The sequence below is a fragment of the Spermophilus citellus genome (genome assembly GCF_964194105.1).
Source record: "Spermophilus citellus genome assembly, chromosome: 6".
NCBI classification, from domain to species: Eukaryota; Metazoa; Chordata; class Mammalia; order Rodentia; family Sciuridae; genus Spermophilus; species Spermophilus citellus.
The window spans coordinates 148,519,305-148,538,070 of NC_138187.1; the positions used below are offsets into that span (position 1 = coordinate 148,519,305).

An 18,766-nucleotide genomic window follows, 5' to 3' on the forward strand; every position below is an offset into this window, starting at 1 on the left:
ACAATGAGCACTAAACAAAATGCTTCCCTCCTTCCATTGTCAGGAGAAGCTCACCAGGACACATATCCGTGCTGCATCTCTGGATCTGTGTGTCTGGCCCCACACACGCTCTTCCTCCATTGGAGGGACGTGGGTTATCGCAGGTGCGGAACCTCCGCGTCTGCCCTCCATTACACGTCCGGCTGCACGTTCCCCAGCCACTCCAAGGACTCCAGTTACCATGGGCTACAACATGGAATAATATGACATAAAAACAGAGCTCTAAAAATAAGAAGTGTTAAACAATGACATTCATCCACAACATGTGGAAAAATCTCTAAGAAACACACCAAAAAAACGCATAAATCTATGAATGGGCAACTTCCAAAGGCAGATGGGGTGGCTGTTGCTTTGTCTAGAAATGGGGTATATCCTCTAGTGATTTTGCAATTCCATTTAACATCTATTTACTGTATGTTGTACTTAAAATACCCCAGGAACTAGAAAGGCAGAAATGAGACAGGGTCTTGCTCTTGGTGTGCTCAGGCTGTAATATTCAGGGAACTGTAAGCACACAACATTCTGACATCCTAAACCAAAGGCTGAAGGACCAAGTGACACATATTGTAATTCAGAGGGATTCAGGTCATCATGAAGCTTTAAGAAAGTATAATGTTGACTCACTGTTTCCAACACTCACTTGGACAAGGGTCACTATTGCAAAAATCACTCTGGATATCACTCCCTTCACATTTGCTTCCTCCGTACTGGGGGACAGGGTCAGAGCAGTCCCTTGTTCTCTGTCTGGCACCTCCTCCACAGGACACGGTACAGGCACTCCAGCTGGACCAACTTGTCCACTTGCCATCGACTGCATCGAGAGAAAAACACAAGAGTTTGGTTCCCACCCAAACAGGATAGGGCTAAAAAGGAGATGAGGTTAAACCCTGGGCATGTTAGGTTGAGGGATGCCCTTGTGGGCACAGTCCAAATGGAATAGATTATCACTGGCACACGACCTAGAGAAGATGATGTTAGTTAACTGAAGGTATGAACAGTGTATTTCTCTTACTTGGACAGTGTCTTTCATTGCAAACTTGCATCTGTGTTTCTGCTCCATTGCAGTAGGATCCACCAAACGATGGTGGTGGGTCATTACAAAGCCTCATTCTTGTCTGGGTCCCTTTTCCACAGCTTTCGCTGCATGCACTCCACAGCTGCCAAGCACTCCACACTCCATGAACTACAAAAACCCCAAGAGACAGAGTTTCAAGTCGTGGAACCATGTTTGTTAACAAAACAAAAACACAAACAGGCACTGGGGTTGTGGCTCAGCGGTAGAGTGCTCGCCTAACACGTGCGAGGCACTGGGTTTGAACCTCAGTACCACATAAAAATAAAATAAAAAACTTTAAAATAAATATTTTAAAAATTTAGAGAAACCTAAGAAAACAAAACTATACAAATAAGTAGATTCTGGAATGAACTGATTAGCTCATAATCGAAAACATTGGAAACTGAACCAAAGGAAACATTACAGATGATATTATTTTCTCCTTCTGCTTAGATTTTCAGAGGAATTTGTATCTAAGGAAATTCAGAAGGCCTACCTCATGCCAAAATAAATGCTTAAGATTATCCAAATGGGGATATTTTATTAAAATTAAATTTAATCACACTACCATATATAAACACAACCCGAGTGTGGAAACCCTAGCTAAGTATTTGTCTACTCTTGGTGCTCTAGGGAAAACAGAATAAAGTAGAAGCTTAGAAACAAGTGTGTGTAACAGATCTAAATGTGGTTCTAGATACTATGAGTATCTCAGCAGTGATAATCTGGACCCCCAGACTGTGACACTACATCTTTAAGCCTGATACAGCTTTGTTCCTACACATGTACTGGGAGCATTCAATGTGTAGTGTGAACTGTTGGAACTCTTTTGAAAATTTTTCTCCATTACATAATGTTCATGAATTAAAAGTTATGAATAACACACTCACCTGCTTCCTAACAACAGAAAAAAAAATCTGACCAGTAGTTTCCAAGAAGTAATATTAAGGCTTTCCTTTTGGTAACTAACATATTACAGCATCTGACCACAAGGACGGGAGCAACTGTGTTTCCCACCAGGTGCACAGGCTGAGAATCAGCACTATGGCTTCTTGGAGGGAGAAGTCAGCATCAGGTCATGTTTTCGCTTAAGAAACTTTCTAGATATGGAGGTTTTAAAGTGTTTTTCTTTGGTTATCCATTTAACCAAGATATGAACCAGAATAGGGTCATTAAGGTCTGCACCTAAATAACCCCTGAACACAACCTGTGAGACACCAATAAAGTGAAAATGAAGTAATGAGATCATTATTTATCTGCTTTGTTTAGAAAATATTTAAAAATGTATCTTTTATAACTGATTTTTAAAAAAAATAAATAAGACAAAAAAGTAGGTTTTTTATGTGGTGCTAAGGATCGAACCTAGTGTCACACATGTGCTCGGCAAGCACTCTGCCACTGAGCCACAACTCCAGCCCTAATTAACTGATTTTTTGATTAGTTGACTATTTATGCTTTGTAGAACCATGCAGACATAGACACAGAATTCTATTTTAGTCAAGATTTTGCACTAAGAAACTATTGACAAAATATAAAAGAAGAAAAAAGTCTTTAAATAGGTGCAGATGTTATTTGAAATTATTTCTGTATTAAGTCAGATTGTAGATGCTCATAACAGTTATATGTCCACTATAATTTCAAAAATTCTACAGTTCTAATTATTGTACCATATTCTATTTTCAAGGCTGTTGGTTAACCAAAGCTCAAACCTCTGGCAATATAAAAGCATAGATGGACTTCTTTATTGGATTATAGATGAATGACATTTATCACTTAGTATCTGTTGGGTTTCTACTACATATAACTAGATGTTTTCACATGAGGACCTTCATGTCCTTTATTTTTTATTTTTATAAAGTACAGGAAGCCCTAAACAGAACTGACCTTCATGACACAAAATGTGGTAGGGTTGAAATGTTTCTTTTATAGGAATGGAATGATAAAAAAAAAATCAAAGGCATGAAAGATCATGATATCTGGATGATATTGAAAAAAGAAAAACAACGAACCAATAAGATACAACTACAGAGGAAGTACTATATGAGAAAAATGCAAAATATAATAACTGAACTTGTTGCTCCATTTGGTTGTAATTCTGATTATAGAAGATCACTTGATCCCAGAGCTGGGAGCAAGGACTGTGGGGGAGACATCCAGGGTCTGAGGATATGCTCTGCTCTTTCTGGCTGTACAACTGCACACAAGTGACTTGGCCTCAATGTGCCTAGTTCCATCATCTGCAATATGTGGACTATAAAAGAGCTTACCTTATTAGGGGCAGGGTGAGAAATGATGAGTTTATAGAGGAAAAGTGATTGGAAAGTATAGGATATAAAGTAAGAACTGTGTGAGTTATAAGCTATTTTGATTGTCACTCGAAGCTCTTCATACTTTTCATGAAGACACTTAAAAAATGCTCATTCTCTAATAAATCTGTAACTATATGCATATATAATATCACTATAAATATATAAAATGCAATCATTTGCAAATGGTGAAGTCTGCCCACCTCAGATGATATCAATCTTTTTTTTTTTTTTTTGGAGAGAGGATTGGCAACTTAAAAATATTGTACTCTTAACTGGGAGAAAAACATACAAGTTTGAAATATCTACTTGCACCCAGAATGAAAGAAGTACTCCAAGAATCATGGGGACATCTCAAAAGAACACTCAACCTAGACTGAAGAGGTTTGCCTCCACTAAGTGAACCCAGGATATTTTGAGCCACCACGATAAACAATGGTAACAATGATGATAAACCATTAAATGATACCTGAGTATCACTACTGAATTATACAAGTCCCTACTGATATAATCAGGAAATAAAGAAATAACAAGGATAAAGTTATTTACAATGCAGAATCAATAACAGATGCAGAAGACATGATGGAGTTAGAAAATTGTTGTTTGAAGAGATCACAGAAATGATGATTCAAATAAGAATCATAATATGAATGCTAGAACTGGTGGTGAAATCATGTATATATGATCTCAAAGTTCCCTAAAGCGTACTTTTTATTTAGTTATAAAGGTAAAAATAGTGACTATATAGCAGCAGGTACCACCTTAAACAAGGAGCAAAGCCAGTCAGGGCGAACTGACATCATATGCTTTCTGAAAGGAGGACACAAAACCACTTCTATGGTGTCCTTACCAAAATGTAGTCATAAGGAATTATCAGACAAATGCAAGTTAAAACTGTTCTATAAAATGATGAGCCTAACCCCTGGTATGGTGGTGCATACCTGCAATCCCAGCTACTCAAGAGGCTGAAGTAGGAGGATGGTAAATCTGACATCACTTTGAGCAACTTGGGCAATTTAAAATTTTATTTCAAAAAGGGCTAGGTATATAGCTCAGTGATAGAGCCATTGTCTAGCATGCATGAGGTCCTGAGTTCAATCCCTAGTACTGCATCATCGTCCTCCTCCTCATCGTCATATGATTGGCTTGTACACTTCAAAATTATCAAGGTCATGAAACACAATGAGAGATAGGAATTGTTCCAGTTAAAAAAAGACTAAAGAGACAAGACAAATACGTAAGTGTGATCCTGGATTGGATCTTAGAGTAGAAACAAGAAGAAAAGAGTGATGAGGAATTTGCTGGAACAATTGGCAATATTAGAATGTGTACTATTCTAATATTGGATATTGGGAAGAGATAATGATATTAAGTAATATTCTTGCATCTGTGTTACATTTACCAATTTTGATAACTTTACTAAGCCTATGAAAAAGAACAGGGTTATTTTAGGAAAACACAAATAATCGGTGAATCTGGGTAAGAGTAACATAGTAGTTCTTTATGCTATTGTTTCAGCTTTCCTTTAAGTTTGACATTTTTGAAAATAAATTCACACTAAAATCAAACCTCTTACGTGCCTAAGATTTTTACATCCATTCCCCCCCCCACCCCGTACCCAGCAAATGAGAAGATAGTCTTAGGCTATCTGTGCATTGGTGAGAAGGGGAAGCTACTCAATCCCAAGAGAAAAAGCTGACCTGTATTTTAGCATATTTACAAATATCATTTAGTTTTTCATTATATAGTTATGGCCGAAAAAGAGTATGAAAATTTCTCTAATCAGGTATTTCTGGCTCTTTTTACTTTATAACATAATGCTATTATATTTCGTGTTTTCATTCTTTAAGACCAAAACAAATCCTTGGCTTTTGGTTCATTTTGTTTAAGATTTCAGGACAGTGTTTCATTTTTAAAATCTAACAGAAGTTCTCACTGCAAACAAAAATGCCCAGGATCCCAGAAAACAGGCTTGTGAATCAAATCAACTTCTGTTCATATCCTTGATTGACTTTCTTTCCCCACATTAGAGTTGCACGTAATGGTGGGTGATTCACTTTTTACTAGCTTTGTAACCTTAACAAATTACTTAACATTACTTTTTGAGTCTTTCCTTATTGTCAAAATAGAATGCAGTACCCAACATGCTGGATACCTGTCTCCTTTGGATTAGTCCATATCCCTTTGACTGTCCTAGCTACGGCGTATTTCTCCATTGTGATCCCTTACTTCAACTCCTTGAGTTTGTTCATGATACTTTCAGTATTTGAATGATACTGTCTATCTATAGTTCTAATTCTAGCAATTAGAACAGTACCTGAACACAGAGCAGGTGCTCAGTAAATACATATTGACTAGATGAATGAAAGAATGAATAGCCTCCCCTGTATTCCATGTGATTTCTCTGTGGCAGCCGGACAAGGTGGAGGGCCACGTCACCAAGCTGCTTATCAGAATATCCTTCTGAACTCAGTTGAGTTCATACATAAGCATGTAACAAAACCAGTCACAAACAGGCTTCTTCCTCCGAGGCTGATATGAATTCTGAGAGACTGAGGAACTCTTTCTGAGACTTTAGATCCAAAACTATGAGCCAGTAGCTGCCAACAGTCATTTTTTTCCCCCACCCATGGAAACAGTGTTTTGGAGAATAAAGCCAAAGAGAGGAAAGCAGAGAGGAGAGATGGAAAACACACTAATAAAACCATTAGCCAAGTCCTTGCATTCAATCATCCCTGAAAGAAGAGTTTTCTCCTGAAGTTAGTTTGATTTCTGTCACTTCAATCAGAAAGAGCCCTGAAATACCAAGTCAATAACAACCTGCACAGAAAGTACCTAGCTTGGGCCTATCATGTTCCGAGTATTAGTGAATGGGAGTTACTAGAATTTTACCCCTCACCAATGGTGTGTTTCTAAGGAAGGCTTTGACCTCTCTAGGCTCACTATTCTCACCTCAACTGGATAGTTGGAATAGATGCTACCCGAAGTCCTCATCAGCTCTAAGGTTTTATGACTTTGTAAATATTTAAGTTTTCTCTACATGATTAAAAAAGTACTCCGCAGTGAAGAGCCTTTTTCACGTTCCATTAAATCAGATATTTTACTTAACATTGATTAATGTCCTTCACAGGTTTATCCATGAACCAGAACCAAGAACAGAGAGCATAAATTTGTCCTCAAAGGTGAAGGTCATAACATCTTTGCACAAAAAGGAGACTGTAATGCTTTTATAAAAATTCAAATGTAAGAGTTTTGGATATCCTAATATTACTGATGGATTATTACCTGGGCAAGGCTTAATGTTGCACATAATTATTTCCATAGCATTCCCCTCACATGGACGCCCACCGTGCTGAGCTGATGGGTTATTGCAAGTTCTGGTCCTCGTTCGGTTGCCGCGTCCACAGTTCTTTGTGCATTCTTCCCAGAGACTCCATTCTGACCAGTGACCATCCACTGCACAAAGGTGAACCATTATGCCATGAGTTACATTTCAATTAAAATGCTTATTTTACTGAGGTAGTCTACAGGCAGAGAATGGAAGTCGTATCTATTAAGCACATGCCTATCAACCGAAGGCAGAACTGTACCTGGACATGGCCTATTTTGACAATTTCGCATTTCTGAATCTGACCCTTGGCACGACTTCCCACCATTGGCTGGAAGCGGGTTGTTGCAGAGTCGACTCCTCTTCTGGATGCCTTTTCCACAGGTGACACTGCAGGATCTCCAGGCAGACCATGGGGAAAATCCACCATGAACTGCAAGCAAAACATTGAACTTTGTCTCAGCGTTTTTACATCCAGAATTGTAAATCAGACTTAAGTTGTATACTGGGTGTAGAGCTGAATCTATGATTGTTGAAGAATGGCTTATGGAAGCTTTCCTTTAAGGTAAATCTAGTATCTAGGAATGAGAGAAGAACTTCAGTTCATTAGCATTCTCTCTCAGGTCTGAGCTGCTGGAAGTTAGAGACCATGACGTTTATATACTGTTTACCTTTTGAGTATGTATCATTCTAAAATATATAATCAATATTGATTTCTGAGAATCTATTTGACTAAGTTTTGAATAAAAAATTTAGTTTGGGATTTTTTTGAATCATTCACTTGGCATTTTGAAATAATCTGTATAGTTTTCTCTTCAGTCTTAAACTGTAATGTGATTTTGTTCTATGCCCATCTAGAAATGTCTTACCATTAAAGAGATTCAGACCAAGATGCAAGATAATTTTTATGATTTGAGTTGCTGCAGGTACTGTTTAATATGAATATCCCCCTAGTCACACTCACCCTGGACTATGATAGGCACTCTGACAAGCACAGAACCCATTAAGTTACGAGCGACACATTCATATTCAGAAGTATCTTCTTTCTGAGCGGCTGCAATATGTAATGAGTTGTTGGGCAACACACGAATTCGGTCATCCCAGAGGATGGTGTGCCCTTGTCTGGACCATGTAACAGTTGGATGAGGTTCTCCAGTTGCCTGACAATCCAATGTGACTTTGCCACCAGCATTAATAATCGTTTCCACTGGTTCAAGAGTAATAACAGGAGGACCTGTGTAAAGTACATACCGTTAACATTTCATCATAGACAACATGGTAACATTATTATGAAAAAAATTAGGCTGATTCATTGATAAAACACTGTTGCTTCCCAAGCCTAAGGTTATAGGTTTAACTGACAATCATAAAAAAAAAAAGGAGTTTGAGAATTTTTAAGTGTCAAGAATTTAAAATCCTCCAGTAGGTTAGCCTAGAGCATGGCCTCTTCAGTGATGCTTTCTAATTCAACTTTTGCTTTGATTCCTCACTACTCTGTGAGTCTCTGTCCTTAAAATTTGTGCCTACTTTAGAAGATTGCTGTTAGAGTCCATTAAGATGACTAAGTATAAATTTTAAACAGAGTAAGCACACCGTAATCATAGTTACTATTGCTGTTGTTGTCTATTCCTTACATGATGAATATTCATGTCTTTCCTTCAGTTGTTTTTCAGGTAGAGTACTTATTAACTCAATCTTCATCACCGGTCATTGTTTGTTTGTTCACTAAACGTGAATGGAGAGCTTACTATTTTCTAGGCATTGTGCTAGGTGCCGAGAATACAGAGTTAACAATTATTATTTCTAGCTCAAGGAGTTTATATCCCACTAGTAAGACAGATAAGTAACTGATTATTTACCAGTATTATAGTATACTATAGAATATATGCTAATATGGGAGCATAAACCACAGTAACAATATGTCAAACCAAAGCTTTCCACTGGACATGGAAAGGAAAAGGAAGAAATGTTGAAAATTAAGAATTGATGATTCTAGGGTATTGATTTGGACAACAGGGTATCTGTTTAGACAATTCAACAGAAATGTGCTGGGGGCAGTTAGGGGTAAATGATGACTAGATCCATCCAGGACTGTTGAGGTTGAGATGTCTGTGAGACATTTATCTAGAGATGCCAGGTGGATATTCACATCTAAACCTCAGAATAGAGATGTGGGAAAGGATTATAGATTTGTGAGTCTTTCATGAGTAGTTTCAGAAGATTGTCTAGCATGATTAAAAAGAGGGCCAAACAAAGAAACCATTGCAACTCAGCGAGACCCTGTCTCTAAATAAAATACAAAATAGGGCTGGGGATATGACTCAGTGGTTAGTAGCCCTGAGTTCAATCCCTGGTGTGGGGGGAAGCCCAATTATGTGGGAGAGGAAGACACAACATGAAGATAGATTTAGACAATCAGGAGACTAGAAAGGATGATCCACCTGGAGAATAGTAGCATACAAGGTTTCAGACAGTGGTTAAGACCAAAGTCTTCTTTTAGGTTGAGAAGTGTTATCTGTAATGAACAGAACTTAATAACAAAACAGAAGTACAATGTTGTTTGATATGATATTAATATGCTGAAAAGGGATAACTGACATGTGTTTTATAAAAATAATTCCCTCACATGAAGTTGGGACTCTCAGCCATGTGTCCTATAGTGCATTATATGTACACATGCCCCACATCATTCCAGTCATGTGCCCTTAACAGATGATTACGTTAACCTCACTCTACAAAGTTTCAGGACCAATAATTTTATTTCCCCTTCTAGTATTGAGATTAGATGATGACTTTGAGCAACTCCTATTGAATAATGTAAATACCTCAAATTTGTCACCCAACACTAAGTGACTACAAAATGACTAACTAAGTTCATCTGTTCATATTACTATAGCCAAAGAAAGTACCAAATAAAACTCAGCATCCTCATTTAGATACCATATTTGAACATTTCTAATTGTTCCATAAAGCAATCAATTGACATAGAAATACAATTCCACATGTACATCTTTCAAGGTTATAATAATTCCATCATTCACATAATTATCAATCAAATATGAGCATTTTATCCAAATGAACACATTGCTTCTGGTGGTTCAATCTTATTTTGAGCTGAATTGTATTAGTGGCTTTGTGATATGCTCCATTTGTTTTCAATCAGTACAGAGATGAGCTGATCTAACTCAGCCTTACTGGGTCAGTGGAGCACCCACCCAGCGGGAACTAATTGTGTTGTACCCTATTTACATTCACCCCAAGGGAAGCCAGGGGAACGACATTTATATAGAAAATGTGGCCTATTATATTCTTGTCGTGGTGACTCATAATTTACATCAGCATATTAACATTGCTGGAAAGATGTACAGAAAAGAAACCTGGTATGCCTAAGCAAGGCAGGGCACACAGTAGTGTTCTTTATGTATTTAATAAATAAATAGACTTTTAAAAAGCCATTTTTCCCCCCTCAGGCTAATTTGACCATGGAATGCTATCCAATAATACACCATGAGATTATCATTTGCCATATATGTCCTTTAGTTAAACATTGCCTTAGATACCTGTTAAATACCTATGATGGACTCAAGTCTTACAGAACCAGTTTGGCCAACAGCTGTTACGAAATACTAGTCTAGAGAATCTCTCACAAGTGAATCAAGAGAATATAAATTCAATCTGTTAAATACTGAGTATCTACAAAATAAGTTGGTTTGCTTAAATTCCCAGTCCAATGATTTTGTCCTCAGGTCACCTCTCGGTATGGTTCTGTAGACTGTGCAGTGGGCCCCTGGAAACTTTCATGGTTTTCTAATTATGAAATCTCCATTTTTTGATTGCTTTCACTACAGGGCTCCATGAAGAGCATGTGGATTCCACCCAGAGCACAGTTATTTCATGAAAGATGATGCAACCCACCAGGAGCACTTCTGAGCTCATTTACGTTAGTCTCTAGTTTTAAGAAACATTTTTTAAAGTGCTATCTTTGTAAGCATGCTATAAGAATTGTGGTGAACCACGGGAAGGGTACTCCACTGAATCTGTTGTAAAAAAGGCTGTGCCACCAGTCAATGCATTTTATACTGTGTATGTTAGGTAAAATAAGAACAGCATCTGGGAAAAAGTACATCAGTTTATGTTCAATGACAATAGCAGGATCGTCAGGAGAAATCTAAGGTAGGCACACTGAGCTAGAGCAAATGGACTTGCTGTAAAATTAAAGAAAAGGAACACTCTTCATTAGGCAACCTTTCTTTGAGTATGAATTAGGGTTTAATTAAGCAGCTTACTTTGCAGAGTCAGACTCATGCTGCGCTCTACCACCCCAGCTTCATTGGTAGCTACACATGTATAGTCACCAGCATCTTCATTCTATGGAAATAAGCAGTATTTTCATAAAAAATGTGAGCCTACAGAAAAGCGCAAGTCACTTTTTCACCACAATGCTAGTTTATTTGAAATTTCATTTTTGATAAAGCATTTTAATGGAAATAGAAACATCTACATATTTTTAAACTCACAAATAGGCCTAAACAGAGAGGGATAAAAAGGGAAATGGGTGGAGGTATAGCCTAACAGCCTGTCGTCAATCTCCAAGAATAATGACTGGTAGGAAATCAAAGCAAAAGTAACATTATTTTATAACCACTATTTAAAATTGTCTTACTAAATCAAAGTGTCATTTTTATTCTTATGAATACCTTAAAAAGCATTCAAGTAATTGGTGCATAGCAACAAATAAAGAGTACTTTATAATGGAGGTTGTTAACAATATATTAAGTAAGGTCTCCGTCTAGGGAGTTTGAAATTTAGGAGACAAAGCAAAGCAAAACAAACAAAACTAATCTACTTAAAGAAATAAATTATAGCATGGAAGCCACAAATTACACATATGTGGTATAGAAAATAAGTAAAATTCATATAGTATTTATTTTCTGTACCACATATGTTTTTAATTAGAGGTTTCAATGTACTATCCAAATAGAAGTTTCTAGTAGGTAGCTGGAAACAAAACATGGAAGAGTTTCAGGATGGAAGATACATATTTAAGAATCTGAGGCTGGGGTTGTGGCTCAGTGGTAGAGCGCTTATCTTGCATGTGGGAGGGTTCAATCCTCAGCATCACAAAAAACATAAAAATGAATGAAATAAAGCTATATAAAAACGTTACCTCTCTTTAAGAAAAAGAATCTGAAGTTGTATGGTAATCAAATTAGTATTCATATTAACATTGGTATTAGAAGAAATATACAGAATTCAGAAATAGTAATATTTGGATAAAGGAAAAGGGGAGAAAATACAAATGAAAAAGACTGAGATTTCTTAGTGTGACATCAACTCCAAGTACAAATAATCTCTCATGGTGAAGTAAAAGCAAGCAAAATAAAGTCTGAGGATGGGCCACTGGAACAGGTGATTAGTTAATGTATTTTAATTATTATTTCGATCAATTAAACAAGCGAAGCATCTAAATGGGTTCATAAAACATGAGTTAACAAATTAACCATATGTATTCTAGTTAAGGAGTTTTTCAAGGAAATACCTCACTTTAGGGTAACTTGGCCTCCAAATTAGAACAATAACCACAAATACACTCATTTCCCTAATTGCTGAAGTTTTGGGAAAGCCTGATATAGTTGTCAGTTTATTATCAACATCTACCCTATAACGTACTTGTAACTATTTGTAGCTCTTCCATTTCCTTGTTCTAAAACAGATGTGCATGTACTTACTTGAAAGGACTGAAAAATATCACAAATATTGTCTCAGTTTTTTAAAAAGAATCCAGCTGATGAATGGATAAAGTGAATGTGAGCACATAGACAATGGAATGCTATTCAGACATTAAAAAAAAAGGATGTCATCTTGTTATCTGTGACCACGTGGAGAGAACTACAGATATTATTTTAAGCCAGACACAGAAACAAGTGCTGGTTGATCTCACTCATACGTGGAATATAAAAAGTTGATCTCATAGAAGTTGAGAATAGATTGGTGCTGAGCAGAGGATGGGGAGATTAGGGCAGACAGAGGGCTGCAGGAAGGTTGATCACTGGGTACTAAGTTAGAGTTAGATGGGAGCAAGGACTTCCGCTGTGCTAGTGCACAGCAGTGTTTCCATACATAACATAGTGTATGTTTCCAAAAGCTAGAAAAAATGATTTTGAATGTTTTAACCATAAGAAATGTGAAGTGTTTGGAGAGGTCAAAATGTTTAATCTGATTTAAACATTACATAATGTATATGTATATCAAAACATCTTATGGTGCCCCACTATATGTACGTTATTGTTTTTATGTACCAAAGATCAATTTCAAAAAATTAAAGGTAAAAATGCAAAAGAGAATTCAGATTTTATGAGTTAAATAGGAATGAAAGAGAAACACTTCTCATCTGTGTTACTTACACAGGAGAACCGGCTGTAGAACTTTAAGTGTGCAACAGTTTCCATGTAACTTACCACAGTGCCGTAGATGGCCAGGGAGCCGTTGCCTAGCTGTTGGATTCGGTGGCTACCTGCAATATCCACCCCCTTTCTACTCCACTGGATGGTTGGGGCAGGGTCTCCCTTCACCTCACAATTCAGGATTGCATTCCCGCCAAGAGGTTCAATCCAGTTAGAAGGGTAGTCACCTTTGAAGACTGGAGGTTCTGGAAAACATCATTCGAACAGGCTCAGACTCAAAGTAGGTGCTGATAATTTCTTTGTGATTATTGACCCATTTAGGAGGAGAATTTAGTAAACTGGGGGGAAAGTCACTTAAAAACTTCTTGGGTTTTCCATGCTCAACACCAGATAATTTTGTCAATTCTAATATTCTCAGGGGGTGATTCCACTGTGCGGAATGATTTCTTTATTTCTTTCCCAAGTGATGTATGCATATTTTTCTCATGAATTTGCACATCTGAGAAATTGAACTGAATGGGTTAATAAACTGAAGCTATATTGTATTACTACATAAGAGGGAAACAAAACAGAAACCATTCATTACAGATCAAGTGTAAATAAAAAACGGAGTGCTTTTCCCTACCTTTCACATAAACAAATCCGATCGCCTTCACAAAACCCACGCTGTTCTCTGCGGTGCACACGTAAGTGCCCGAATCCTCTTTTGACACCTTTTCAATAACAAGTTCACTGTGTCCATCGCCACTGTCAGTGTGGGCTGAGGGGAACAAGTCAGGAAACAACACAAATGTTTCTCAGAAACCTCGGAAAAGGTTCACGACCGCTCAGTATTTTGCAGGTTAGATTTATGAGTCGGTCAGCAGCGAACCAGAGAGACCTCATCATGGCACTGGGCAAGAGAGGCCTTTCCACAGATTTCTCCCTCTGGGCTATTTACTGTGTCTATAGACACTCATTTGAAAAACAGCCAGAGGAACAGGAAAAGTGAATGAAAACAAACTTTTTTTTAAAAAAATTATTTTAAAGTAAACCTTTCATCTCAGTATGTTGCTTAAAACTGGCTCAACATCTCTCTGGGTTTCAAAACATCTTTCATTCAGAAATATGGCATTTTCCATCTCATTCCACTAACACTTTTCCTCCCAAACAATTTCATCAGAACATGAAAAACCTTTTCAATTACAATTCAACTGACTTGGCAAGTCAGAGGGGAAATCATGAAAATATATGCTAGTTACGTAATAACCACAACATGAACCGATTTGTAATAAATTTAAACGTTATGTTATTAAGTCATAAATGGTGATGACATAAATATTTACAAAGGCGGTTATAATATTTGGAAGAGAATGTAAGTTAAACATGCTAATCTTTTCTTTTTTTTTTCCTCAGAAGCAAATGTTATTCTTTAATAATGAAAATCAACCGTGGAGAAGCACTCTCTCACATCAGCAAATACAAGGAAGAGTAACTAAAAAAGACATTTTACTTCAAACCCCTTATAACCAGATACCTATGTCAGAATTACCTCTGAAGGTTACAAAAAACATTTAGGTCCAGGCCTCACTTTTGGAGAAGATTGCAGTGGAGAAGGGGGGGGGGGCGCGGAGGTCAGGACCCAAGTATTTTCATTTTATTTATTTAGTTTTTGTGGTGCTGGGGATAGAACCAGGCCTTGTGCATGCGGATCAAGCCGTCCATGGAGATACACACTCAGCCCTGAACCTGTGTATTTTTACAAAACTCTTCAGGGAGGTACTGGGGAACAAAATTGACCAAATTATGCTATGTGAACATGAGAATATGTCACACTGTATTCTACTTTTATGTATAATTATAACGTACCAATTTAAAATAATTAAAAAAAATGCATTTATTTGAAGAAAAGGCTCTTCAGGTGACTCTGCTGCTTCCTTGAGTTACTGTATTTAGCTTAACTAGGCCTCTTGGGGTTTTTTTGACCATTGCTTAGGGGTGTAGGTGCCTGTCTTGCAGATCTTGCAGATTATCCAGAAACAGTAAAGAGCTTGGCTTCTGAATTTTTTGGAGTGTCTCAGGTCTTTTTTTTTCCCCCTCTCATGAAGTTACTTTCTCCTTTTTTCATTTTTGGCTTCTTTCTTGGGTCTTTACCTTGCGACTCAGGCTCTGTAACTTCTGGGGTCTCTGCAGCTGGCAAGGTCTTTCTCTTTTTGCCATAACGTGTGTCTGGGACCAGGACTCTTTTCAGAGTAGAGATTTCCAGTGGCATGTTTTTGTATCTCGACATTTTCTTATCTGGTATTTCCTCACTGGTACCAGTTATGAATTTCATCTTCAGATTTACCTGGCATTTGGAATTGGGTTTTACTGCACCAGTGTTTCTCTCGGGTCCTTCGCTGGAGAACCATCCATTTGACACACTATGTTAGGACTGCTGAAGGCTTCTTCCTCTGTTCCATAGACTTTGGTTTTTCTTCTTCCACTTTGGCTTTTCATGATTCTTCTCCTCTTTCTTTTTTCTTCACCTCCTTTCCTTGAGACTACAGAAGGGAAAGCGACTTCTTGGCTTTCACACATAGGAGTTTTAAGCTTTCTCACTTCTCTGCCGTGTTTTGTGACATTAATGATATTTTTCAACCATGTGCTGAATCTGCATTCTGGTGTGACCCATGGGTACAGTACCACAAGAACCACTTTCAAAGACGTTTAAGACAATTCCACCAATGGTGGGTGCCGTTGATCACTTTTGGTAAAATCTTGGCTGGAATGTTTATAGGTACTGGAACTTTCTTCCTCTGATAGAAATATTTCCCTTTGTATGAAGATAAAAGCCACTTAATTCTTTCATCAGTGAGGAAGAAAAGGAGGAAGTCAAAACTTCCCTCCAGGCAGAGCTTGGCTTTCCTGGCTTTAGAGTCCATTTTTAAAGTTCATGAAGGAATAATCCAAGAGATGGTTTTAATTTCATGCTTGTTCAAAAGCTTTCTATAGAAACATTCTGTCTGTTGAGTAGATATGAGTTCATCCTTGGTAAGTAAACAGATTTCTGAAAATCTGATCAGATACCAATACTTTCTTAGTTCTTCTGGAATTTCCCATGATACCACCATGATTTCCTTTTAAAAGCAATCTATCATTTTTTTTTTTTGGACTTGCAATGTGCCAAGGGAGCTCACATTGCCTTTCTAACCTAAACTTTGTTTAGTGGCTTCTTTGTGTCTGGGTCTGCTGGAGTGGAAGTGGAGGTTTCAGGGGTGTCTGAGGCCCAGGGTGGGAAGAGGCCGAGGCCTCCATTTGGCTCTCACCTCCTGTAGATGCATGCATGGAACCTACTTGCTGGTTCCTCCAGTGCACACGTGCATAAATATGTTAGTTTTAAAACAACAAGTACTAAATCAGATTCTAAAGCAGCCAATATCTAATTTATGTTGAGTATGTTTACTTTGCATGCTTTCCCCCATTTACTTTTTAAAATTTCATGATATTGAATATTAAGTGGAAAATAAACTTTAAAACTCCATGTAGCTAATTAGTAGTATGCCTTCAGAAAACAGTACTGATTATTTAGACATGGTTTTTCTTTAGCAAGAAATGCTATTGCTATTAACTAAGATAATATAGTTGATGAATTCCAGTCATTAAAGGAAATCTTAACAGCAGACAAAACCCTCAAGCTTCTTACTATTTTTCTAGTGAGACACTTAGCTAATGCTAACAGTGGGATAGGACAACTTGTCATTACTGATGATCTCTTAACACTGATGACAAAGCCCAATGAGTACACATCTGTCTTCCCAGGAAGGAGTGCTGCTGGGTCCCATGCATTAGCTGAATATGTAGTGAAAATAAACAGTGACTAAGAATTTTCTACACAACCATCTACACTATAATGGAGATTGGTTCATATAAAGAGAAGCAGAGTTTTCTGTGAGATGAGGTGAATCTTTAGGATTCCAACAGTAACCACCTTAATCCATTTATCAATGAGGGAGGTCCAGCAGCTGCCTTTACATAAAATATTGTCTTCTCATGGGGATGGAGATTATTTCTGAGGTGAAAAAATATACTCAGAACATGCAATATATAGTCCTGTGATCAATTGATCCTTTTGTAAGAATCAACAGTGCATACATACTGAGTTGAGGGCAAAATCCAAACAGAGGCACACATGTTACAGAATTTAAAGCAATCAGCCTTTCCTTTGTAACTTTTAGGCAATTCCCAGAACTAAAGGAAACAGAGACTGGTCTGAACTTCTCTACAGGTACATTTATTCACTTCTGAAAAATCAAATCACCAACCTGGAATAATATTGGTATTGAAGGTCCATGTTAGTTTGGGTAATGGAATACCAGTTGCTTTACAGCTTAGTTGGAGCCGTTCCCCTTTATTTAATGACACATCTCCAGGAAGTTCCGTAAAAGTGGGAAGAACATGTACGGTCAGGCTGACAGTGTGCATATCTTCACCGGCAGCATTGTTAGCAACACAGGTATAGATGCCAGAATCTTCCGGCTAAAATTAAAAAAAGATTCACAGTGCTTAAGATTTTATAATCTTACATCATCTTACATAAAATCCATAAAATTACAATGCTTGTTCCTCCAGAGAGCACTCTTATATAAAGGCAATTTAAATTTCTATCTTTTAGTCTTAACCATCAGGTTAGTTTTCCCATAGCACAATTTAAACTGCATAAGGAGTTTAAACATAATCTCAACCCTTACAGAACTATAACAATCGTTTTATAGCAATAAGATTTATAGAAGATTTAAGAAGACTTTACTAAACATCAAGTATAGAAAACATCAAGTTTATTACTCACCAGGAGTATTGCTGTTCTGTCGAGTACAAATAAAGAACAGGCAATCTCAATGGTATCAAGACTTTCCAAGTTATCATAATTAAAAATGGTAAGAATGAGGGCATTATTACCTACAGTTCTGAAGTTTCCCTTGCTAAGTGGAAGGGCCAGCTCTCTTCGCTCATGCCACTGGACGGATTGGCAGCATCCCATAAAACTCTGACTCCCTTGCTTGAAACCACCTCTTTACCTGGTTTCTAGGGCACCACTCTCCCCAGGTTCCCAGCGACCTCTTTGGCTACTCCTTCTCCATGTAGTTTTGCTGTCTTCCCCTAGATATCAACCTCTTAATGTTGGCATGTGAGGAGGCTCAGTCTTTGGTCTGCTTTTCTTGTCTAACTGCTCAATTCCTTGGTGATTTCATCCAGTGCCATGGCTTTAAATACCACCCATATGCAGATGTCTGCCAGCAACTCCAGCTCAGGTCTTATCTCCAAACTCCAGTTACAATGACCTCATTCCAACTCTCTGAATGTCTAGTTGATACTTGATGGCTACAGGTGACACCGGAGGGGAGGAGGGGAAATGGGGAGCTTAGTTTTGGACACAGACTCTCAAGTCCCCTTGCCTGTTCCCATGGCACCTGTAGCTGTCACCCTCTCAATTGATGACTATTTCTTCCTCCAATTGCTGATGCCTCTCAGATATTTGAGCTATTCTCTAGTTTTTCTTTCCAAACCTTATAGGTAACCCATTAGGAGATGCTAGCTACAGAGCGTATGCAGCATATCACTTTTTATTGCTTCTCTGCTGTTCTGAGTCCTGTCATTTCTCATCTGCCTCCAGACT

General features: G+C 37.7%; 1 protein-coding gene across 1 annotated transcript in view; it reads right to left on the reverse strand.

Annotated features, from left to right (window-relative positions):
* The window catches only part of HMCN1 (hemicentin 1), a 415,431-nt gene that overhangs the window by 28,996 nt on the left and 367,669 nt on the right, over nt 1-18,766 (reverse strand). Inside the window, exons 83-92 of the mRNA XM_081299050.1 lie at nt 17,415-17,628; nt 13,757-13,891; nt 13,186-13,376; nt 11,014-11,095; nt 7,692-7,961; nt 6,990-7,160; nt 6,685-6,855; nt 1,052-1,222; nt 680-850; nt 55-225 (exon numbers count right to left, since the gene is read on the reverse strand). Coding sequence (XP_081155176.1) covers nt 55-225; nt 680-850; nt 1,052-1,222; nt 6,685-6,855; nt 6,990-7,160; nt 7,692-7,961; nt 11,014-11,095; nt 13,186-13,376; nt 13,757-13,891; nt 17,415-17,628 — 1,747 coding nt within the window. The remainder of the gene's footprint in view (nt 1-54; nt 226-679; nt 851-1,051; nt 1,223-6,684; nt 6,856-6,989; nt 7,161-7,691; nt 7,962-11,013; nt 11,096-13,185; nt 13,377-13,756; nt 13,892-17,414; nt 17,629-18,766) is intronic.